Source organism: Acomys russatus, unplaced genomic scaffold (assembly GCF_903995435.1).
Source record: "Acomys russatus unplaced genomic scaffold, mAcoRus1.1, whole genome shotgun sequence".
NCBI classification, from domain to species: Eukaryota; Metazoa; Chordata; class Mammalia; order Rodentia; family Muridae; genus Acomys; species Acomys russatus.
In genome coordinates, this window is record NW_026131951.1 from 6,615 (window position 1) to 30,101 (window position 23,487).

Here is a 23,487-nt window from a genome sequence, read left to right on the forward strand (position 1 = left end):
ACCCCAAGAGTGGACGTGTTAATGCATGTAAGCCAAAGAGCTTGTCAGTGTTTCCTGAAATTTGGAGGCTGAAAAGTGGCAAGAAGTGGTAGAAAGAAAGAAGGAGAAGTTTTTTGGTTTTGTTTTTTTTGTTTTTGTTTTTTTTAATATACAGTGCTCTGCCTGCATGGTAAAAGAGGGCATTAGACCACATTATAGATGGTTGTGAGCTACCATGTGGTCACTGGAAATTGTACTTGGGACCTCTAGAAGAACAATCAGTGCTTTTAACCTCTGAGCCATCTCTCCAGCCCATATTGGTTTGTTTTTAACAATGATAATACTAGAAGGATGAGGGTTAGGGTTCAGAAGGCACAACGCCAGAAACCACCTCCATAGCGAGCCTTTGGTGTGCTCAGTGCCTGCTGCCTCACCCTGTCTCCTCAGCCTTGGGCCTGAGAGCCTTGCCTGCCCTGCATGCAGCAGCTGGCCCGAGGAGACGTGAAGTGCTGCTTTGGCCTTCCTGTCCTTGAAAACAGGAAACACTTTAGACCCACCCCGTTATGCAATCCTCAAGGGCGAAGTCACTTTCCCTGCTCCCTTAAACACGTGTTTGTGTAACCTGGTTGCCTAGGGCACCTTAGCCCCTTGTGAAACCCAGCTTCCTGCTCTTCTTCTACACCTGGTCTCCTCAGAGTGTGAAGGATGGCTCTAAAATCTCCGTAGGCTACAGAACCAGAGGTCACTTTGTACCTCACTGACTCGAGCATGTACTTGAAAGGCCCCCTGGAGAATAGTAGGGTGGGAGAGGGCCTGCTCAGGAGCCGAGGCAAGGAGTGGCTACTCTTAGAAGCCTGTTCCTCAGGTGAGGAGGAATGAGGGACCCTAGAACTCGCTGTGTTGGGAAGACATGTTCATGAGAGAAACCGGAGCCCTGGGTGGCTCCACCCCTGGGGAGCAGAGGCCTGGTTCACAACACGCAGACCACTTGCACTGCTTACCTGCTTTAACACTCTGTATGGAAGGTCAGGCGTGGTGGCACACACCTTTAACCTCTGAGGTATAGGCCAGCCTGGTCTACAGAGCAAGTTCCAAGACAACCAGGTTACACAGAGAAACCTTGTTTTTAAAATAAAAATCAAACAAACAGTGTTAATCAATGTATCATGTACATAATTCACGTGTGTTTTCGTGTGTAGTTTTAGAGCTGGTAATAGAAAAGGCACGCAGACAGACCATGGTAGGGCGGCCGAGCCTGACTCCCCATGTGCGTCCATGTTGGCCCTCCTTTTCCTGCTTGGCCTTCCTGCTCCTAGAGGTTGTGAGATGCGGCTAGCATTTCTGGGCAGTGCCTGTTGGCAGCATGCCTGCTCAGGAGGCCTTTGGCGTGATGAGGAAGAGCAAGGGCCAAGAACAGTATGTAGCCTCTGCTCGTCTGAGCCCAGCTGATAGCAGCTGACTAAAGTAGCCCAGGAGTCCACAGTCCTGCCATGGTACTACAGTGTGAGCCCTACAGCTTGGAAAAGGACACTCCATCTCTGCTGGTGCTTGGTAGCTTCTGGAACTTCTGCCAGTTCTTCCCCCTCTGTATCCTGCCCTGCAGGAACATTGCCTAAACTTACCTCACTGGCCACCTCAGGCAACCCAGTTTTAAGTTTCATGAGGCTTCAGAATAGCCTCCTACCTGGGCAAGAGTGAGCCTAGTAATGTGTGCAGATGCCTTGGAAGCAAATGATTTGACCCTGAAGGTCCTGACTCTGCCTTCCAGACTTCTTGCAGTACAAACTCAGTGCAGCTACTGCTGGTGCCCAGAGGTGTGGCACTGAAGCCATGTCTCTGGTGTCCCCCCTGGGTCACCCCAGCCCCTGCTGGTGGGTATTTGTCCAGTGGTTGTGTTCAGGCTGTGCATGCTGACGATTCCCTGCTGAAGGTCTGAATTCTGGTCGTTTCAGTGTCTGTAAGCGGTGCATTCGCAAGATGGACCACCACTGTCCTTGGGTCAACAACTGTGTCGGGGAGAACAACCAGAAGTACTTTGTCCTGTTTACAGTAAGTCGGCTTCGGAGTTCCGCCCCGCCTCCACGAGGCAGGGGAGCACCTTCCTTTGGGAGCTCAGCACTCTGAGCAGTCTTCATTGCTTCTGAGAAGGCTGCCTGCCCATGCCCCCCTCTCTGCCTCTCACGCTGCATCTCTGGTGCAGCACGTAGAGACTAACTGGGGGCAAGAGCTGCGTTCTGGCTCACCTGAGCGCTAGGCCCACACGGCTAAGGAGGGCGGCGCAGCTGGTGGCCCCGAGCCCTGAGCTGCAGGTAGGTGGGCAGCAGTTGGCACTCGGAAGCAGCAGCACATCTGTGTGCCTCACACAGCCCAGGCCACGCCTGTGTTCAGGCTGCGCTTCTGTCCTGCTTCTGCATATTCCTATAGAGTGGCTGGTGACAGGAAGTGGGGGGGTCTGTGGGCTGGAGGAGTCAGCCTGCCTGGGACCTGTTCCGTAGCCTGCTCAAGGAGACTCAGAGTTAGGGGCTTCTCCCAACAATGGCTCAGCACTGCTTTCCCGTTTCAGATGTACATAGCTCTCATTTCCTTGCACGCCCTCATCATGGTGGGATTCCACTTCCTGCATTGCTTCGAAGAAGACTGGACAAGTAAGTATGGCTGGGTTCCTCTTCCTGCTGTGGAGAGGGAGGTGGAGGACCTAAGTTGCAGGGGCTTCTATTCCCTCTGCAGTGCCAGCTCAGACTCGTTTTATTAGATATTCCAAAACCCCAGAGATTGATCAGGTCCTAAGAGGCACAAGTCTTTTTCATGACACCTGTCAGTTTCGACATGTGACATAGTAAGTAGTGCAGGACCAGACTGAGCATGTCCCAGGAGAGAACAGGCCCCGAGTGAGCAGAGGCCAGGATCCTGAGGCGGGCAAAGGGAGAGAGCTCTGCGTCTCAGTCTGCCAGGTACTTGTTTTACTCTTCACCCCTGCAGGCAGAACCAGGGCTACAGCAGGCAAGCTGTCACCCCCTGCACAACACCCGTCTCTAAGTGGGGCACCGTAATCGAGACCCCAGTCTCCCAGAGATCCATGCTAACTTTCTGCATAGGACACAGAGGGTTTTTAACTTTATTTTTGTATAATAATTATTTTCAGATTCCTTGTCTTGATGTAATGCTTAGACTGAGATTGTAGACAGTGTCTCCCTGCTTCGCGAGTGTTCCACTTAAATGCAGACAAAATTGGGAGAAATGGGTGGGAGAGGAAAAGCAATAAACAGCCACACACTGGGCTAGATCTTCACGCTCAGAGGCTGCAGCCACACACTGGGCTAGACCCTCACGCTCAGAGGCTGCAGCCACACGGTGGGCTTGACCCTCACACTCAGAAGCTGCAGCCACACGGTGGGCTAGACGCTCACACTCAGAGGCTGCAGCCACACACTGGGCTAGACGCTCACACTCAGAGGCTGCAGCCACACGGTGGGCTAGACCCTCACACTCAGAGGCTACAAGGCAGATGTGCCGGCTGGGAACCCCTTTCCAGTGCTGCCATTGGCGAGTACCCTCTTCCTTTTACCATTTTCACTCTTTTGCCCTTGGTGGCAACCACAGCTGAGAGGAGCAGAGATGAGCAGGGAACCGTCTGCAGAGCTGAGTGAGCTCAAGCTGCCCAGTGCTCTCAGGCGAGTGTTCTGAAAGGACATGTGTTCCTCTCGGCCCTGGCAATCCAGGTCAATTCTGGTATAGCCTTGGCAACTTGATATAGGATGTCCAATGAGGTCATCCTATCATCACAGTTGTCCCTCCTGTGTCAGGCCCGCTGGGCAGTAATAGAAGTGACTATCTCTGCTTTGTGGTGGTGCCCACAGGCCTGGTAGAACCCAGTAGGAGCCAGGCAATGTGCAGAGGGCTTTTTGAGCACTGCTTTGTTCAGGCCCTACAAGCCCCGGGATGGGAGAACATTCCGCATTTATAGATGACAAACACTGGGGTCAGAGAGGAGCGTAAGGAGAGTCTGCAGCTCAGCGTTGGTGTCAAGCAGGCATTCAAGCCTTGTCCATTGCTTCCAATGCCTGGTCCTCCCAGCCAGGCTCCCGGTGCAGTGCAGTCTCGAGGCAGCGAGGCTGGGAAGGCAGTCCCCAGAGTTGGGACCTGAAAACTGCCGTGAGCAACAGTTAATGTCATCCTTGGTTGGCTCTGACGAGCTGTTGAGCCTGTGACAGAGCTATATAGCTGTGCCACAGGACAGGTGCTTTGAGTTACTATTCAAAGACAGGAGGAGTTTGGGCCTGGAGGGGAGTGGAGAGCCTCCCTGGCCTAGTGACAGGGCAGCTGAGAAGGGTGTGGCCTCCACACACACCACAGCGCACAGGTGACATAAGCTGTGCAGAGGTTCTCTTGTTGTTCTTACTCATCCCCTGTACTGAAGGGAGAGCAGATGTCAGGTGCCCGAGCCGCTGGCCAGAGCCTGACTGAACGGCTGCCTGGAGCCTGCGGCAGGGTTAGCGGGAGAGATGGGTGTCAGGTAAGGAAAGGGGCAACTGAGTTCCGTGTGGAAGGGATGGGAAAGGCAGGTTAGAGCAGAATGTTAGGGCGATCCTCGTTAGAGCTCATGGCCTGGCTCTTGTCCCTGACCCGTGTCTGTCAGACTTGGGAGCCTTCCTCCTTCCTCACGCAGGGCCAGACGGTGGCCTGACTGTAGTAGCTATAGCCAGCTCCTCAGGCTGGTGGCCGCTAAGACCAAGGTCTGCCCACGGGCATCAGGCATGCCAGTGCTACAGATACACATAAGCATAAAAGAGAGAATTCACGTGGGGGAGCAAGTTCCAGGGAAGCAGAGGGGAAGGCATTTCAGATAAGGTACTCCATACCAGCCTTCCCATCACACACTCGGTGGTCAGAGCCACCCTGCTCATCCCTCCATCCCATCTCCCTAAATAACGGCCCATGCAGCTGAGGAAGCAGGCCTGACCTGCACAGACCAAACCAAGAGACCTGCGGCACATCAGCAGACATAGTGCAAGCTCCCCCTCCCCATTCACACACTGTCTCCCTCAGCACCGTAGAGCACTGGGTATTTGAGTTAGACTTTGTTCAGACAGAGGAGCCCACTGCTTAGAAACCACACTTGTAGTCACAGTCAGGGTGATCGAGTGCTTGGAGCCACCCCACCGTGGACAGAAGAGTAAAAGCTCTAGTGAGAGACTTGACGTCTCTGGTAGAAGGGGTATGACCACACACTGCTCAGGCCACTCCTTGGCACGTAGTCAGCTTTCAAGTCCCCAAGCTCCCAGGTACCCCTGTGACCCTACCCTAGATTCTCACCTGGAACCCGAAGGAAGCATGGAGTGGCATGGGCTGGGGACACCTGTCCAGGAAAGATCTGGCCAGGCCAGGACCGGGGCCTTCTGAACTTGCATCTCTCCTCTGTGCTCTCTAAGAGAGGCAGGGTCTCCTGAGGTGTCACAAGCTACTGCATGGCCTGGGCGGAGTGCGCTGAGGCGCAGGGTTAGAGAGGAGGACTCCAGCTGGGCCAGTCCCCTGGACATCTTGAGGGAGTAGGAGGAAGGCAGGGTGGGAGCTTGTTGGGGTGGAGCAGGGAACCATGCAGCCCGGACAAGGCCCATGTTGCTTTCCTTGCAGAATGCAGCTCTTTCTCACCGCCTACCACGGTCATCCTGCTCATCCTGCTGTGTTTTGAGGCGCTGCTCTTCCTCATCTTTACATCAGTGATGTTTGGGACTCAAGTACACTCCATCTGCACAGATGAGACGGTGAGCAGGGTGCCTGTCTCCTCTAACCTAGCCGTCAGGGTCCAGGGCACAGTGCCTTCTGTTCCAGCGACCTTGGTCATGTTTGTGCAGGTATGGCTGGTCACAAGGGAATGGCCCTGCCTGCTGCCTTAACCAGAAGGTTACCTTTAACACAATTCCTTCTATATTACAATTCGGCCAGGCTCTTGTCCTTCTCAGCAAGGCTTCTAGACATGAGCCTCTAGAACTGATGTCACAACTGGATCCAGGAGACAGATCTGCCTTGAGCTGCCAGGGCAGCACATTCTGGTCCTTGCCCATCTCATCCTCTGTTCCTCTCACCCACTCACCTCATGTCCTACAGGTAACCTCTGGCCTTCAGGAGATATCAGGAGCCTTGAGGTGGTTGTGATGTAGTTTCTTGACTTCTGTGCTTTGGGTTCTAGAAGATGGGTGGGCAGCACTTTGCCCTGAACATGCTAAGGAATCATGGGAACCTGGATCCAACCTCGTCTTCAACCTCTTGCTTCCTCCCGGCTCTCTGGGTGCTGCCCACCAGCTCCCCAGATAGACGCTCCTCTGTGGTCTAGGGTGATGCTTCTCCAGGACCAGCACTAGAGGGAGGGCCGCTTCTTCTGTGCCTTCAGGTGCTCCTCCTGCTCTGTGGGCCTAAACGCAGAGAGGGCACAGAGCTGCCCACGTGCCGTTGTGCTCTAAGGCGGCTCCTGGTGCTTTTGACGTTAGGTCTTTTAGCCAGCGTGCGTAATTTATAAGCATTCGTCATTGCAAAGGTCTGGTAAACATAGTGGCTTTGGTGTATATTCAGCCATATCCAATTGGTAAGTGGGACCAGCTGCTCCACAGAAGCCCTTTAGGGAACCCAGATGTGACTGTCGTGCCTTGCTCATTTGGGGAGCACGTCCAGATCGCCCAGAGCATGTTCAGGGGCCAAGGATAAACTGACAGTCTGGGCCTAGTTGTTCTTCCGAATCAAAACTGTCCCTAAAGAGAATTGTGTTGCCTGTGGCTCGTGGGAGAGCAATGGCTTCCTTTACTGATGTCCTCCTAGGTTCCTAGGTCGTGAGACAAACATGGGCTGCCCTGCCCCCTTCACAGCAGAGACTCATAGCAGGCAGTCAGGCAGCCCTGCTCTCTGCTGCTCTGGAAGGTCAGCAGCTCTGTTTGAAGCGGGAAAGGAAACTTTCTTCCTAGCCTCTGTTTTTTTTGTTTTGTTTTGTTTTTGTTGTTTGTTTGATTTGTTTGTTTTTGTTTTTCCCTGAGACTTGACAGGGAAAGTGGCACAGGCCTTGAGAACTGCCTTGGCCCCCATGCTCCTGAAGGAGCTCTGGAGACCGCCCTTTCCCCTCACGTGACCAAGGCTGCGAGCCGCTCTCCCTCTAACCTGCACTAATTCCCTCTGCCTCTTGTGGTGATTCCTCCCCTCACCAACTGCCTCTCGCTGTCTGCCCACCGTCTCCCTGTGTGTCTGTCTCTTCAGCCTGCCCAGCGGCTGCTTCTCTGTCCTCAGGGCTGGGTAGACAGCGCCAGAGCAGTCATATCAGCTGCTGCTTTTTTTCTTTTTCTTTTTCTTTTTTCTTTTTTCTTTTTTTTTTTTTTTTTTTTTTTTGTCTGCAAAGTGGTCATTGTAGCTGCAGCTCTCCTGTGCATCTTTCCCACACCAACAGCCACCACTGGTTGTCAGAATTTCAAGCTCCTGCTTTGTCCTTTACATACACGGGTGCCTCGGAGCACTTCCTGACCCATCAAGGATTCAGGACTGGACGGTGTCAGTCTTGTTGGCACAGTGGCGTGGCTGCCTGCTGAGAGCTCGTTATCCTTCCTCAAGTCTTGTAAATGTGTGCCCACCAGAAACCACTTTCAGTGACACTTCTGAGAGGCGGAAGAAAGATGCAGTCTTGTAGGTAGCTTTACTGCTTTGGAAAAGAAGTGTTCCCTCTGGTCACCTGAGGCATGTGGACACCCCTCCCAAAACTCCAGCAGTGGGGTGCTTGACTGAAAGTGTGATTGTTCTTGTTTTCAGGGAATAGAACAATTGAAAAAGGAAGAGAGAAGATGGGCTAAAAAAACAAAGTGGATGAACATGAAAGCTGTCTTTGGCCACCCTTTCTCTCTGGGCTGGGCCAGCCCTTTGCCACACCAGACCAAGGGAAGGCAGACCCGTACCAGTATGTGGTCTGAAGGACCCCTGACCGGCGCTGCCACTCAGCCACATCACGGCACCGCCCCATCCGCTCTCGTGAATGTTTAGGCCAAAAGCAAACAAAGTGACTACTCTTAAAACTTTTTTATGTCTTCAGAAAAATGGCTAAGCATTGCAGAGAAAAAAAAAAAAGTCCTCATGTTTATTTTTTAAAAAGAAAAATCATCCTTTCAACTTTTGATGACTGAAGCTGCTCTTTTTCCTTTTAAAATCACTTCTCTGGCCCCTGTTTCCTCTCTGCTGTCTGTCAGCATGCTAACGTCGAGGGTGCTGCCCAGGCCCTGCCCCTTCCACTAATTGAAACCCCCGATGCTGTGCGTGGATGAGCTGGCCCAGTAGGAAAGCCGGGGGGCCCTGACCGCCTCTTGCCCACAAGGCAGCACTGACACGCACAGGACTCAGAACCTCATCGAAGATGATGCCAACCCCCTGAGGCCTAAGAATGGCAAGAGTGGGGCTGGAGCCTTCATAAGGGTCCTTGGTGCGGTGGCCTCTGGCCCAAGTGGACAGAAACAGTTGGCCTCATTCTCAAAATTGATTGCCAGCCTTGCACTTGACAGGCAGCAGTGTACAGACTGACTTGGGGGAGGTGGGGGAGTTTAGGCCCGTTGTACTCTGAATCAGCAATTATGCCCCTCTGGCTTTGGGAGACTTTGGAGGAGAGATGTTTTCCAGCTCAAAAATGCCTTACACAATCACAAGAGGAGAAACACAGTTTCAGGCTACAGCTACTTCCTAGCCCAGTTCCCACCCTTTCCCAGCAAGATGCCAGTCAAGCTATGTTCATTCTGAGGGAAGCAGACACACACCTATCAGGGTCATCTCATTTTTAAGTTGTGTCGTGGGCACATACTTTCTGGACTGTAAAGTCCTCCAGATGTGCACTGACCTGTGTCTCACCTGTGTTTAGCCTGGCGGTGGCTGTGGTGTTAGGCAACGTTCTTAGAGTTGCCAGGTAGCCTCCCACCCACTCACCTGCATCTCAGCCTTCCACACAGACTGGCTTTCCCCTCGGTAGGTACTGACTGCAGAGTCTCACAGGAAAGAGCTGGTCTGGAGCTGGGGGAGGACCAGGGGATGTTGGAGGTGCTGAGAGAAGACCACTCTGGAACACTACAGTGTGGACCCTGAGCACCGTGAAGTCCTCCACACCAGCGGATTTTAAAAGTCACCACAAATATTCCCTTTTTAGCCTTTGCTTGGGGTTGGGGGTGGGGATAGGGTTTTTCACTCTCATTCTGGGTAGGAAGGAAGTTAATGAAGCCCGTGGTTTCCTCAGAAGTCAGGGGAACGTTCCGCCTCTTTCCAACTGTCAGTGCTTCCACATGGCAACAATGCAATAAACCTTTTCCAAACCTCTGCTTCTGCTCCGCGCTCGCCACAGGGCCTGTGCAGAAGGGCAGCCAGTGTCAGGCTACAGTCAAAATGTGTGTGCGTTGGTGGGGAGGGCGCTCTCTGGCTCCAACAGGTCAGTCTCTGGAGTCTAGGGCCAGAGCCTGCCCAGCAAGAGCAAAGCTGAGCCGTTAGGAAGCGCCCAGAGCCTCCATCTATGGGACTAGAATGATGGTATCAAGTGATGACAGATGAACAACCCTGGGGTGTTTAACTGAGGACTTGGTCACCTTCCCTCCTCAGTTGGCTTTGACTTTCCTCTGCTGTGCTGTTTAGGCTGAGATCCTCTGTGTGTGTGATTTTACACATCATTTTATATATTTACATGTATGGGCTATTTTAGATCAAGTTCATAGCATTTGTTCTCCAGGTGCCTTTTAAATTTCATTTATAGTTCTTTGTAATTTGAAGGAGGTGGGCCTGTTGCAGGTTCAACAGGGTCTAACTTTGCTCTAATACTTAGGATAGACAGCAGGCGGCAGCAGGCAACACTGCAGCTGTGGTTTCTTTTTCTCTCTGTCTCTCTGTCTTTGTCCCTGTCTCTCCTCTCTCCCTCTCTCTTCCTTCCCTCCCTCCCTCTCTCTCTCCTACACACACACACACTTTTCCCCTCAAGGAATGACCTTTTTTTTTAAGTGGCATTCTGTGAGTGGCTCATGGCTTACCCCCATGAACTTCTAAAGAACGCAGTAGATGGTGCTACAGGAATTTGAATCCTGAAACTAAAGCTCACCCTTTAAACAGGCTTGCTGCAGGTCCCATCTGGAGTTGGCCTCTGTATTATTAGAGGCTAAAAGCTGCGAAGTGGGTGTTATTAGTGCTGTAGTCCGAGGGACTCGGCAGCCCACCCTAGGGTGGCCTGTGCGTGTCCATTTCATTTTCTGAGAACACAGAGGCCAACGTGTGTGTGAGCAAGTGGTTGTGCCTGTCCCGCGGGGTCCTCTGTGCCTTCAGATGCGGCGAGGCCCTTCTCGTGCCCCTCTCTGGGAACTGAGCCTCTGCCACCCTTTCAGAACGGGAACATTGCAGAGTAGACATGAAGAAGCCGTGGCCAGTGGGCGGGGTAACCCCACGTTCTTGTCCACTTCTTGGTGTCACATCTGCATATTTGTGTGGTCTTGGTGACATGATACAGCGTACACCAAAGTAGAAATGTGTGTGCCTGGCCTTCCCTTGATGCCATCTGACCTTGGTAACACTTGGACCTTACAAGAGGCAAAGGGCCTTTGCTCATCCCGGCTCAGCCACTTCGCATCCTGATGAGAAACCTTCCGAATCAGGCAAACTAGCAAGTGCTTACTGAGGAAAGTCACGCAGGGCTGCCATCACAGACACCCGCTCCAGGCAGGTGGCCTTGGGCTCTGCAGGCCGGCCTGATTCGTTTTCAGTTTCTCTTCTTTCAAAATGAAGCACACCTGCTTCAAAGGGTGAACTAGCCCAGGGACACAGGCGGTTCCAGGCTAGGAGGGCCACCTTGTTTGGGCCGTGCTAAGGATCAAGCCTGGGGCCTCAGTGTGCAAGGATGAGGCTTCACCCATCCCGTGCACCCATCACTTCACCTGCTGCTGCTGCTGCTGCTGCTGCTGGTGGGAGCTGTTGCTGCCCAGTTCCTGGCATGTGGTGTCTGAGCCCAGCAGGTGCCCACACTGATCAGCCACTGACGCTTCCTCCCACCTGAGATGTATAAACGCCTCTGACCGTGCTTGCACGTGGCCTTCAAGCCTGTCTTTCCTAGCGCCACCTTTGCTGAAGAACCAGCGAGAGAGGGTTAAACCAAGGAAGCCACCTCCCAGTGAGGAGCACCCATGCTCTCCGGCCATGGCGGAGTCCTGTTCGCCCTTTCCCGCCGTGGCTTCGTCTCACAGGCTTGGCTCTATCTGAAGCCAAGCATGGAGTGCACACGTGCAACCTTAGCAGGTTCAGACGTGGAGGCAAGAGGACCAGTTCAAGGTCGTCCTTAGCTGTAGGGGAGCTCAGGTTGATCTGTGGTACACGAGGCCCTATCCCAAAACAAAGAATCATAAAGAGCCAGCAACAGGGGTGTGTGTCTACTCCCAACACTTGGGAGGATGGGGCAGGAGTGTGGCTTGAGTCCAGGAGTTCAAGACCAGCCTAGGTAGCACAGTGAGACCCTATTTCAAAAACAAAAGGAAAGAAGCCACTGAGCAGCATGCTCTCCCAAAGCAGAGCCTTCACCTCCTTACTTCCTCCCTCAGAAGAAGCTTGGAAGTCGTGGCCTGCATGGAGCAGGGAGGCCAGGCCCTTCCCATCCCCACCCCTTACCACCCATGGCTGCGTGGTGAGCAGCACTGCAGGAGTGGCGTGCAGAAACCCTGCGGGGTGAGTGCACCAGCTCTGGAACAAAGGACACCTCAATCCCTCAGCGGGGGTTAGAATTTAGCGCAGTACTTGAACAACCTGTGTGTGCTCCAGCCCCTGCCTGGCCACTTCCTACCAAAAAGACAAGCTTGGACAGTCTCCCCACGCCCTGGTTTGTCTGTAGAGCATCTGAGCGCCCACTCTCATGTTTTCTGTAAGCATCGGCTAGAATGTGGAAGGTAGAGCAGTGTGGAGTTTGACTCTGTGTATGCAGCAGCTGTGCTGGAGCTGAGCCTTTCCAGCTGAGGTGATGGATGTGAGAAGGGGTCTCTGTGTAACTCTGGCTAGCCTAGATCTAGAGATGGCGCCTGCCTCTGCCTCCTGAGTGCTGGGATTAAAGAAATGCACCACAGTGCCCGGAAAGACAACAACAACAAAATTTCCTGCTGAATGCTCTTGCAGAGTGTTCTGTGCCGTGGCCTACATTGGAAGGGCGTGAACTGCTGCTGGAGAGAGTGGTGTCCTCTGACCAGCTCTACAGAGCCTGCCGTGGGAGTGGCGGCCAACTCTGTCCCTGCTTCCGGGGGGTCTTACTCCAGGGGTTTCAAAAGCCCCTGAACACGTGCCTGGGCCTCTGCCTCCCTTGGAAGTCTTAGGTCTCATGCATGCATTCTGGAGTGTTGGTGACACGCCACAGGTCGAAACAGTTCCATGGGGGTGGTGGGGAGGGGGTCGTGTGCACACTGCTCCCTGTGGGAGTGCACACTGCTGTTCCCCTGTGGTACGACATGGGTCCACTGGATGGCCCAGGGTCATACACAGCTGCCAGCTCCACTTCTCATGGCCACATACTGTTCTGCTTTATAAAATTATTTGCTTAGTCTGCATTTACTGCACTTTTCAGTTCTCAACTTTTCCCTGTAATTCAGTGTCGAGTTTGTAATGCAAAATCTGTGTCTTGGATTGCTTTTTATTTGTTTTTTATGTTTGTTTAACTTTTCATTGTGAAATATTTTCAGACTTACAAAAACTAGCAAAATTGTGTATTTTCTACATGGCATTCAGTGTTACCAAAGATAAACATCTTAGAGCGACAACAAATTCCGTTCTCTTTTAAGAAAATAATTTAGAAAGAAAAAGTGGGGGAAGGACTTGAAGTCTGCATGGTGGCACAGACCTGTAGTCCTAGCTATTCAGGAAGCTAGGGTGGGACAGTCACTTGAGCATAAGAGTTTGAGGCCAGCCTGAACTATGTAGCACGGTGAAACCCATTTTCTCTTTAAAAACAAAACTTGTGAGACTCCCCTGCCTGCCCCTTTAGTTTGTCTAGTTTGTCTCTTTACCTCACTCCATTTCTACCAGTTCCTCAGTCTTAAATTTGTCAGGACCTAGATTTTTTTAGTTGAGGATAAATTCATATAATGTAATGCAAATCATTTTAAGTGTATAGTTGGTTCTGAGGCATTTATCAAACTCAGAATAAACCACTTCCGTCTGGTTCCAAAATAGTTCCACCGCAGAGTGTGGCTCTGTGAAGCCTGCAGGTCAGGGTGTCTGTCTTGGCTTGGGTTGTGGATTTCGGCAGGAATGGCTCTGGTGTGTTACACATGTGGCCCACTGTAATTGGAACACCCTCTTCAATCATGGCGGCTCTGACTCTGGTCATTGCGTTAAGTCAGTTCTGTGACACTGCACTGCTGTAAAGTGCTTTGGCTCCTTTGGCAATTGATGTCTTATGAAGAGAGAACATGGGGTCAGATTGTTTCTGTTGTTGCTTTTTGTCTTTGTGTGTTTGTTTTGTAAAGACAAGCTCTCTATCTCTGTCAGTCCTGGAACTCACAGACATCCACCTGCCTCCGCCTCCCAAGTGCTAGGATCAAAGGCTTGCGCCACCACCGCTCAGCTGAGATAAGGTTCTTTGACTGGCAGCTTTTACAGAAGTCAGGAGACTTATACCCAGGAGGTTGTTTCTGGGAAGAGTGCTGGCAGCATCGCTGTAGGATGTGGGGTGTCAGTGGTGGAGCACACCAGCATCTGTCTGAGAAACTCAGTAGAGTCCACTGGCTTCCAGAGGAGGTAGAGAAAAACCGAGGCTACGCTGGGGCTCAGGACCTCTGTGAGGAGGTTACGGGTCGGGAGATCTAGTCTGGTGGTAGCTTTTTCTACCCATCTCCCTCTTTCTGTGGCCTGGTGGCCGAGTCACTGGCAGCGTCCACAGCAGGTGAGTGGTCAGTGTGGGAGAGGCCCAGGGGAATATCCATGCATGAACAGGCCTGTTGCCATGCCTCACAGCTCTGCCGCGGCCTGGTGCCTGCAGCATGTGGCCTCTGCCGCTTCCCCCGCATGTCTGTGCCCTGTGCTGTGTCATCAGCCCTCAGCTTTCCCCACGCCAAGCTTGCTGGTCCTACTGTGGGCAAGAGGCCCCGTTCTTAGCGGTTTCATCAGATGGATTAGTCTAGCCCATACCTACAGGAGCCAAGATATCCTTAGCCATTGGGTATCTGGTCCTGGCCTAGGAGGAAGGGTCTGGGGCTAACGGGGTGACAGGCGGCTCCAGTGCTGGGCCTGCTTGGTGTGCTTGTCTGTACCCTGCCCTACAGTCCGAAGGCCTGGGCCACACCGCGCTTCCCATCCCTGCTCCGCCATGGCAAAGCGCGTGTTCTGTGGTGTAGGTCACGGCACCTGACCTTCTGCCCCGTTCTCCTTCAGGGCATTGAACGCCTCCAACGAAAGAAACAGCCCAGGGAGCACTCGGCAGCTGTAAGTCCGTCCAGGAGGCTTTGGTGGGGGACTTTCCCTGAAACTGGTTCAACCCTTCACCGGACCTTGTCAACCAGAGACACCCATTGACAAGGGCTTGGTCCGGCAAGTGTCATCTCTGTCAGACGTGGACCAACATGGAGACACCGAGAGCCATTGGAGGAGACAAAAGACAGGGATTCTTTGGAGGTGCTGGATGAATAGAGGCCCTAGAGAGTAAGGCCGCAAGAGTGCCGCTGGCTTGAGTATTCCCCAGCTCCTCAGTCGTCCACGGCCACTTCCTTGGTGTTAACAACTGTTGACCAACCCTTTTTCCACGTAGGACCTGGGTGGTGAGGGCAGAGAGGAGATTAGGGATTGTCTTAAGTTCCTCTTAGCAGGGTGTGCCAAAAGGGATGGCCAGGAACATTGTCCAGGCCGGGGAAGGCTTCCTAGTCTCTACCCAGCAGGGGAAATGGTAGCCAGTGCATTCTGGGGCAGAGAAGGCCTCTTCATCAGCCATTCCCAGGGAAGGGTCCTTGACTGGCTGGCTGTAGAAATCAGGACAAAGGAGGGGGCTACTGAGCCTGCCTTCATGGCTTGGGCTTGGCTGACAGTACCCCATGCGCCTGCATGCACTCATATATGTGCAGAGCCTGCCTGCATGGGCATGGCCTGAGACAGCAGTGGCACCAGACCCTCTGTGGCCACAGTTCGCATTCCCAGAAGAGCTGGGAAGGACATACATTGAGGTCCTGGAGAAAGTCTAGTCAGACATTGGGACAGGCACAGCCAGAGATGGCTGTCTTTAGGTTTTAGAGCAGCTCCCAAGATGGTGCCTCACAGAAACCTGCATGGCTAGACCTGGCGGCATGCCTTCATTCCCAACACTTGGGGCGGAGAGCCGGACTTCTACAGCCTAGTCTACGCAGTTCCAGGCCACATCATGAAACCCTGTCTTAACAAAGGAGAGCCGCATTGTACCCAGGACATGCAGACTGGTGGGCCAGGAAGACCCCAGAAGGTAGACCGCCACACAGAGTGGCAGCAGGACACCAGCACTAACAGATGCAGCCTACCCGACCCTACCGTAGGCCGGGGTTTTCTCACAGCAGGTCTGCTTCCACATTTATTCACACTAATATGAGGAGCACAAGTTGGCCCTAATGCTGGCACTATTTGGAGGGAGCTGTCCTCTGGCTGCGGTGGGCTCACCCAGACTGACCTGCAAGGCCTGTGTGCTCAACCATATGCCAGGGAGAGCGGGGCTCCAAGGAGCAGCAGTTGAAAGTAGGAAGGAGTCTTTGTAGTCAGGATCCGTGTCAGCTCAGGCCCTTAAGAATGTCCTTGCACACTGGGGCTGAAACTAGTCTTACTTGGGGCCCACTTGACCAGCAGCTGCGGTATCTCCCAGCCCCGATGCCATGTTTCTAGTGTTTCCCCTGGGAAGGTTGAGGTGGGCAGGCTTAGAACTCCTCCTCCCTCCTCAGCAAACCCATCACCATGTCGGGCTTTAGCCGCACCTCTCCCAAGTCCAGGAGGTAGCACTCTGTCTAGCCCTGAACCACGTGCCTTCATACCAGGACGCAGTGGCCTTCTCTCCATGGTGGCTACTGACGTTGCTCGGCACTGCAGCTGACAGGAGCAGGCCAGTGTTTCTGCAAGGGAGGCCACTCACACGCCTGCCTCTTGCTTTGAATAAAAATTCGTTGGTCTACCTCTGTGGCTAAGAGGCACCTATTTTCCATAGATCCTAGTCCAAAGCCCTGGACAGCATCCTTCCTCCGGTCCAATGTGTAAAATAGGAAGTGTCACACAGACACTAACAGTGACTTCATGGGTTATAGCTGGTCGCTGGTCCTTGGTCCCAGCATAGACAAAGGTCATCCCACGAGCACACAGCAGAAGCCTACTGCATGCCAGGGAGGTGGGCTTCTGGGCAGAAGGAACCAGGACTGACATGTTCTTGTTTTGAATGAATGAAGGAGAGGTGATAAGTGTTCTGAATGAATGAAGGAGAGGTGATAAGTGTTCTGAGAAGTTTTATATCAACTTGACACAGCTAAAGTCATTTGAGAGGAGGGAGTCTCAACTGAGAAAATGTCTCCATGAGACTGGCCTGTACAGTGTGCAGTGCATTTTCTTGATTGGTGTAGGAGGGCCTGGTCCGTTGTGGGTGATGCCACTCCTGGGCTGGTGGGCCTGGGTGGACCAGCCAAGAGGAACAAGCCAGTAAGCAGCATCCTCCATGGCCTCCGCACCAGCTCCTGCCTCCTCAGAGATGGGCTGTTACTGGAAGTAAGACATAGTAACTAACCCTTTCCTCCCCAGACTGCTTTTGCCCATAGTATTTTATCACAGCAATAGAAACCCTAAGGCAAGACTGTCCTTTGAATACACAACGTGCCCCTTATTCAGTCTGTACTCAGCGTGTCTAGAATGCATGTCCACTTAGAATTGCAGTCCTTGAGAGAGGCTGGCCATGGAGAAGAGGGCCCAGACCAAGGAGGCCAACCTGTTGGAGAGAGTCTGTGGATCCATGAAGTTCAGGGGCAGTGGCCCCCAGGTTACTTTAAGCAGCTGACTGGCATAAAAGACAAACTGACTCAGGACCACACAGCCATCTTAAAGTTGCCAGATTTTAATTCAAAGTGTAGCGATTCTCTAGCAGATCCCTCGAGGCAGAGCAGAGCACAGGCTCCTACTCAGAGGAGGGCTACAGGCTATCGGGCTCCCTCCCACGGCTTGCCTAGAGACAAGTGGGCCTCACGCCAGCGTGCGACCTGCTTCTGAGAGGACAGAGCCTTGGGAAAAGAGCATGTGGTGCCTGGCCCAGGTCCAGCTCCAGGATGCTTTCCTGTAAGCCTTCCAACGCAGCCTCCAGGCTCCGCATGGTCCAGGAGGAAGGTGCCGCCACCTCCTCCAGCTCTGGTCTCACCTGTTGGTTCTGAGCCCAGACGGTGCTGGCATTGTCTTCTGAGGCCATGACGTGTACTTCAAGCTGGAGAGTGGTGCCCTGGCCCCGTGCGGCTACTGCCTGTGGTTACATTGGCCTTCGGGGTTTATCTTTGCTGGACTGGCTCTTGAATCTGCCCTCACATGAGTAGTAATCTAATCTAATCATCCCTGACCTGAAAGCTAAGCGCAGTTTAGGAAATGCTAACATGCTTAGCCAAGGCTCAGAGCCAATCAGGGCTCCCGCCTCTGTCTCTATGGTCACGGATGGGCTACTTGGTGATGAGGACGATCTTCTCAGCATGAACCTCCTTCACTTGCTTGGAAGTAAACTTGACAATAAATTTCCTGGGTCCAGTTTTCACTGGATTGCATTTCATTTGGAAATTAATGGTGTTTCCAGGTGCCAGTGCCCTAGAAAATGCAAAGGCACACAAACAATCAGCCAAAGGCGCCACAGAGCGGGAAACACGTCACATGAGGGACCAGGCACCTGGATCCAGTGCAGCTCATGGGAAAGCCCTGTGCTCTAGAGCCCAGGAAAGCGAGTCTTCACCTGGACTGTGGCCAGTTGTCTCAGCTGTAAGACAAGATGGCCGACTGGAATGGCTGCTTTCCAGCTATGTCAGTCACACACCCTCCTGGGGGCCTCCCGAACAGGTTTCATGGGGAACCTACAAGACAGTGTTCTCTACCCTAGGCGTTACCTGAGTGTAGCAGGCTCTGAGAACAGAAAAAAAGAATCTGTTTTTTAACAATGTTCCTTGGGAATCGGTATGTCTGTGGACGTTTAGGAAACTAGTCGCAGAAGAACCGGAGTCTGCTCGATTTACTCGGAAGAAAGAAATAGACTGAGGAGCAAAGCCTGTCACTAAAACCCTGACTGGGTCTGTCGGCACACCAGAGCCAATCGTGTCTTCTAGTCTATCAGACAGAAAACAGTGCACAGAGGCAGCAAGGACTCCAACTAGGAATATGGCTGACACGTGGATACATGGGAACTTAGCCCATGTTCCTGCAAGCGGGGACTCAGCACTGCCATTTGCTCAGCACAATGCAGTACCAGTTTAAATCCCAAATCAAGATGATTCTAATAGTTCTCTTTCTGAAAAACTGAGGGAAGAAATCTATCTGCCTTCTACATAGCGTGTGTACTTCTGAGCACAGCATTTAAATGACACACATCACCTGCGAAGACAAGTGAAGAGCCTATTAGTCCAGAGACTGAGGACTGTTGGGGATTACATGTGTTATACAGGATGTGTTGGAACAGAGACTGATGACTATTGGAAATTACATGTGTTATACAGGGTGTTTTGGAGCACTGTGTAAATGGCAGGTTATTTGACAAAGTTGGCTGTGTAGGATTCCACCTCAGAATTAAAAGCCACAGTAATAGTTAATTATGTAAATAGAACCATAAGTTGCAGAAAAAGTCTTGTAATGACATGAAATTCAGTATCCACAGAGATTAAAAATGTAATGTGAGTTCCAGCGGTGAAGGCATCTTAGGACTTTAAACAGTCTAGCCTGGGGTAAAACTGTCTAGCCTGGGGTACAGTTCCACAGGAGGCCTTCCGTGTACGAGGTCCTGGCCTCAATTTCCAGGGCAGCACCTTAGAAAAACTAACAAACTTCAGTGGCAGGTGTGGGGACGCATTCCTTTAATCTTGGCACTTAGGAGGCAGAGGCAGGCGGATCTCTTTGAGTTTAAGGCCAGCCGGTTCTGTATAGCAAGTTTTAAGCTAGCTAAGGCTATAAAGTGAGACTATCTTTAAATGAATAAACAAACTCCTACAAGCGGCTTACAACACAACATTCCTTACTCAATTCAGGCTGTGCTCACATGAATAAGAGAAAATTACTCTCTGGGGGAAACGGTCAAAAGAAACAACAAACAAATTAAAGGAGCGAGTCAGCAAGAACACCCAAGCTGTAAATAAAAAGACAAGGATGCTTTGACAGTCCTGAAGGCCAGCAGGTCGACAAGAAACACAAAGGTATGCGGCTGGTGGAGCGCCAACCAGTGCAGTCTCTTCTACAATTTGGCACCAGCAATATGTGTTTACATTTTCCCTGTGGCCCATACTAGGAGTTTACATCTCAGAAGTGTGGCAAATGTGCGTGAGACCCATGTGCAGGGTGTGTATCATCAGAAGGAGTTGACAGACTCACCCTTGTTCCCAGGATTTCATGTGAGCGAGGCCCAGGCTCTCCACTGAGAACCTGATGTTGGTCAGAGGGATGGGCAGGGTGTTCTTGAAGATGCAGGTGATGAGGAGGGCTCGTTGACCCTGCCTGTGCTCGGCATCTGTCAGAGTAGGGAGTGGAGAGGAGACAGCTGTGACAGACTGACACCAGGGGGCCTGTGGCCACATGGGAGGCTCAGCGGAGAATCTGGCCACTGGTGTTCTCTTGCATTCCATGTGTTTGCACATGCTTACCTCTAGTTTTGTCAAACTTTTTTTTTTCCCGAGACAGGGCTTTTCTGTGTAGCCTTGGCTGTCCTAGACTCGCTTTGTAGACCAGGCTGGCCTCGAACACACAGCGATCACCTGCCTCAGCCTCCCAGAGTGCTGGGATTACTGGCATGCGCCACCACACCCATCTGTCAGACATACTTTTAAGAACTCTAGGTGGGTAATTTGGTGGTAGCCAGAGGTCCTAGTATGAACTACATCCTGCTCTCATGCAGCGTGTCAGGATCCCCGTTTCCTGCAGGCCGAGTGGTTGTGAGAGCCCTCACTGTACTAAGGGTGTTGCCCAACTCCCCAATGACCTCACATCCAAACACAGGCCGTGTTCCTCTCCTGCAGTACGTCCCACCCCGATGGCTAAAGCCAGAGCAGCTGACACTCACACGTGCCCCTGCCACACCTGCCCTGGATGTGCCCTCTTCCTCAGGGTGCCTCCTCCCCTTCCCAGGGTTCCTAAAGCACAGTCACTTTAGTAAAAAAAAAATGTGTGGCCCTGTTACACAAAGAAACCCTGTCTCAAAAAACCAAAAAGAAAAAGAAAAGTGTGGCTGAGAAAGCTGGAGTGTCTTTATATCTGCCTCACAGGCACATGAAGCACCAACCAAACACACCTGCACACCAGGCCTCAGGGACAGGTGTTCTCTGACGCCCACAGGCATCTTTGCTGCTGCTGAATTCTTTTAGGTTTGCTTATTTTATCTGTGTGAGTATTTTGGTTGCATATATGTGTATGTACCACATGCATGCCTAGTGCCTGCAGAAATCAGGGGAGGGGGGGAAACAGATCCCTTAAACTGGAGTTACAAGTGGCTGTGACTCATGATGTGGGTGCTGGGGACTGAACCTGGTTTAGAACAAGTGCTCTTAGCCTCTGAGCCATTTCTCCAGCCCTTCAAAAGAGATTCTTGATGATCCAGCCATGGCGAGCATGCTGAAACTGCTGCCAAGTACAGTAGGTCCTGCGGAGCACGCACACACTGCCTCATTGAGTGGGGCCAGCCAGTGTCCCACCGTGTCTAAGGATGAGTCAGTGACTCATGTCCTCAGCCAATCTGCACAGAAATGGCAAGACACAGTCTTCAAAGGGGGCCACGTCCTCACCTGAGAAGTTCCTGTGGGAGCTGCCTGCTGAGACGTAGACCTGTGTGGCTGACCCCGTGATGGCAAAGGGCCCTGGGATGACAGTCTCCCACGACTCATCAGAAAAACAGTGAAGGCCTCTTGCGCATGCTGCCTGTGACTCCCACTTACGTGGGAGAAAACTGAGCAGAGAGCCCAGGCTAGTCTGGCACCAGCTTCATCTCATACCACACTGGGGGCTGGGCCCATGGCAAGCCTTGCACTTCACTGGCTTGTACCCAAAACTCTTTGATACACAGGAAGCTGACAGCGTGGGTCACTTCTGGTAGGAGGGGCCGAGCGTCTGAGGGGAGGGTGCGAGGAGACTATTCAGTGTGCCAACTGCTTCTTTGTAAGTTTGTACTGTGTGTTCCTCATTTTTAAAAAGTTTAAATCCATTTAACCAAAAATTAAGAAGAAGAAGAAACTGCCTGACTTTTCAGAAATATCTGTATGGGGGAAAATGATGTGCCATTTTCCTTAGGAATGCAATTGGCCCACAGATTAGTCAGCCAGAGGATCACAAAGACCCTGAGCTCTGCCCCTCTTCAATAGGAGCCCTTTCTGGCCTGCGGAAGACTCACCTCTATAGAGAAAGCAGGGTACAGGAAACACAGGGTTGTGTCAGTGGCCACCCTGTCCCCAGACTCCATGATCTCTGCAATGATGAACCCTTTGATGACCAGCTCATCATCAACCATGCCCAGTTTGTAGATGTAGGAGTTGGCGTCCATGCTGAGAGCCACCTCGGATTCTGTAAAAGAGGAGGAAGAGAGGAGAGGGGAGTCCTTGGCAACGGGGGTTGGATTAGCACTAGGGACAGAGCTGCCTGGCCTTAGAGGAGCCTTGTCCTCTCTCTGGAGAGCCTGCACCAGGGTCCAAATGGCTTAGTGAATAACTGAGTTAGTGCTGTCTGCCCATGCTGAGGGTACCCACAGCCCACTGATGAGAATGGGCAAACCAAACAAACTCCCTGCTGCTGCAGAGGCTCTTTGTGACGCCATTAGCACTCAATGTGTGTTAGAACCCGGCCGCCATTTTAGCATCTGCCTGGATTCTTTATCACCACCAAAATGTAAATGCTCAAGAAATACTATGTCTCTCCAAACATAAGAGGTTGGCGTGTGGTTGTAGCCCACAGAGAAGAGAGAGACACAGATGCTGGGGTCCTCATCCTCTGGGCTTGAGTCTCATTGGCCCTCGTTCTGGTACCTTGACCTTGGACGTGCACAGTCTTCTGGATGATCCCCAGGTTTGTCTTCTTGCTGCCCGTGTATGTCTGTAGGTCGAGGGAGCATGAAATGTTGACATTCTGTGGGGTGCCTGTTTTCCTTTTCAAAATTAGGGTCAAAGTGATAGGATATCCTAGCTCCACCGAGTTCTGAAGGACGGATAGGCGAAGAGTGCTGTTTGGAGAGCGAGTGTTGGGCTTGTCCTCATCAGGACGGTTACCAGAGGCATTTTCCATGGCCTTCCTTTCCTCCGGGGAGCCTGTTAAAACAGAATATTTCCTGAGGACACCCTTGGGGTCTGAGAGAGCCTTCCCATTGTCCTGGTTAGGATTTTTAAAAGTCAACTTGGCAAAGCCAGGGTCATCTGGGAAGAAGGGGCTTCAATAGAGAGGGTGCTGTCCAAACACAAGCCTGTGAGGCACTTTCTTAGTTAATGGCTGATTGAGAAAGGCCTAGTCTACTGTGGGTCTAACACCCCTGGGAATGTGGGCCTGACTTGTATAAGAAAAGTTCAGTAAGATATGGGGAGCAAGCCAATAAGTGGTACACTCCATGGCTTCTGCCTCACTTCCTGCCTTCACTTCCTGCCTTAGCTTCCTGCCTTCACTTCCTGCCTTAGCTTCCTGCCTTCACTTCCTGCCTCCAGTCCTGCCTTCACTTCCTGCCTCCAGTCCTGCCTTCACTTCCTGCCTTCAGTCCTGCCTTCACTTCCTGCCTCCAGTCCTGCCTTCACTTCCTGCCTCCAGTCCTGCCTTGGCTTCCCCCAGTAGACTGTGATGCAGATGTGTAAGCCAAACACACCCTTTCCTCCCCAAGTTGCTTTTCATCCTGGTCTTTATTATAGCAAGAAAAACCTAACTAAAACATAACTTGGTACCAGGAGTCAGGTGCCAGGAGAACAGGCCATGCTGTTCTGGGGAGGATTATGGGATGACTGTGGAACTTTGATCTGAGAAAGCTGTTGAGTGTTCAAAGCTCAGTGGGCTAGTCAGTGGGAGCTTGGAAAACAAAAAATTTGAGAGCAATGTAGACAATGAAATCCTGGCTTAAGAAGTTTTAAGGGAGTTTTTGTTTTTGTTTTTCTGCATAACCCTGGCTGCTCTAGAACTCCCTCTGTAGACCAGGCTAGCCTTGAACTCATAAATCCGCCTGTGTCTGCCTCCTGAGTGCTGTGATTAAAGGTGTGCGCCACCACCATCACCTGGCTTATGAAGTTTCAAGGGAATCTTGAGAGTCCATAAAGAATCTTCCAGAGCCATCTGTAGGGTACATTTGAATCAAGACCCTATGGCATCTGGTCAGCTGGAGCTCAG

The 23,487-nt window shown here is 52.0% G+C and overlaps 1 protein-coding gene and 1 pseudogene across 1 annotated transcript; one reads left to right on the forward strand and one right to left on the reverse strand.

Moving 5' to 3' along the window:
• Positions 1 to 1,838: 1,838 nt before the first annotated feature.
• LOC127186686 (palmitoyltransferase ZDHHC3-like) lies at positions 1,839 to 14,616 on the forward strand (annotated as a pseudogene).
• A 4,966-nt stretch (positions 14,617 to 19,582) lies between these two features.
• LOC127186685 (protein-glutamine gamma-glutamyltransferase 4-like) lies at positions 19,583 to 22,410 on the reverse strand. The gene is made up of 3 exons (XM_051142910.1): positions 22,155 to 22,410; positions 21,527 to 21,696; positions 19,583 to 19,657 (listed from the first exon to the last, which is right to left on the reverse strand). Exons 1-3 carry the CDS (start codon positions 22,408 to 22,410, stop codon positions 19,583 to 19,585), a joined length of 501 nt encoding a protein of 166 aa, XP_050998867.1.
• Positions 22,411 to 23,487: the final 1,077 nt, after the last annotated feature.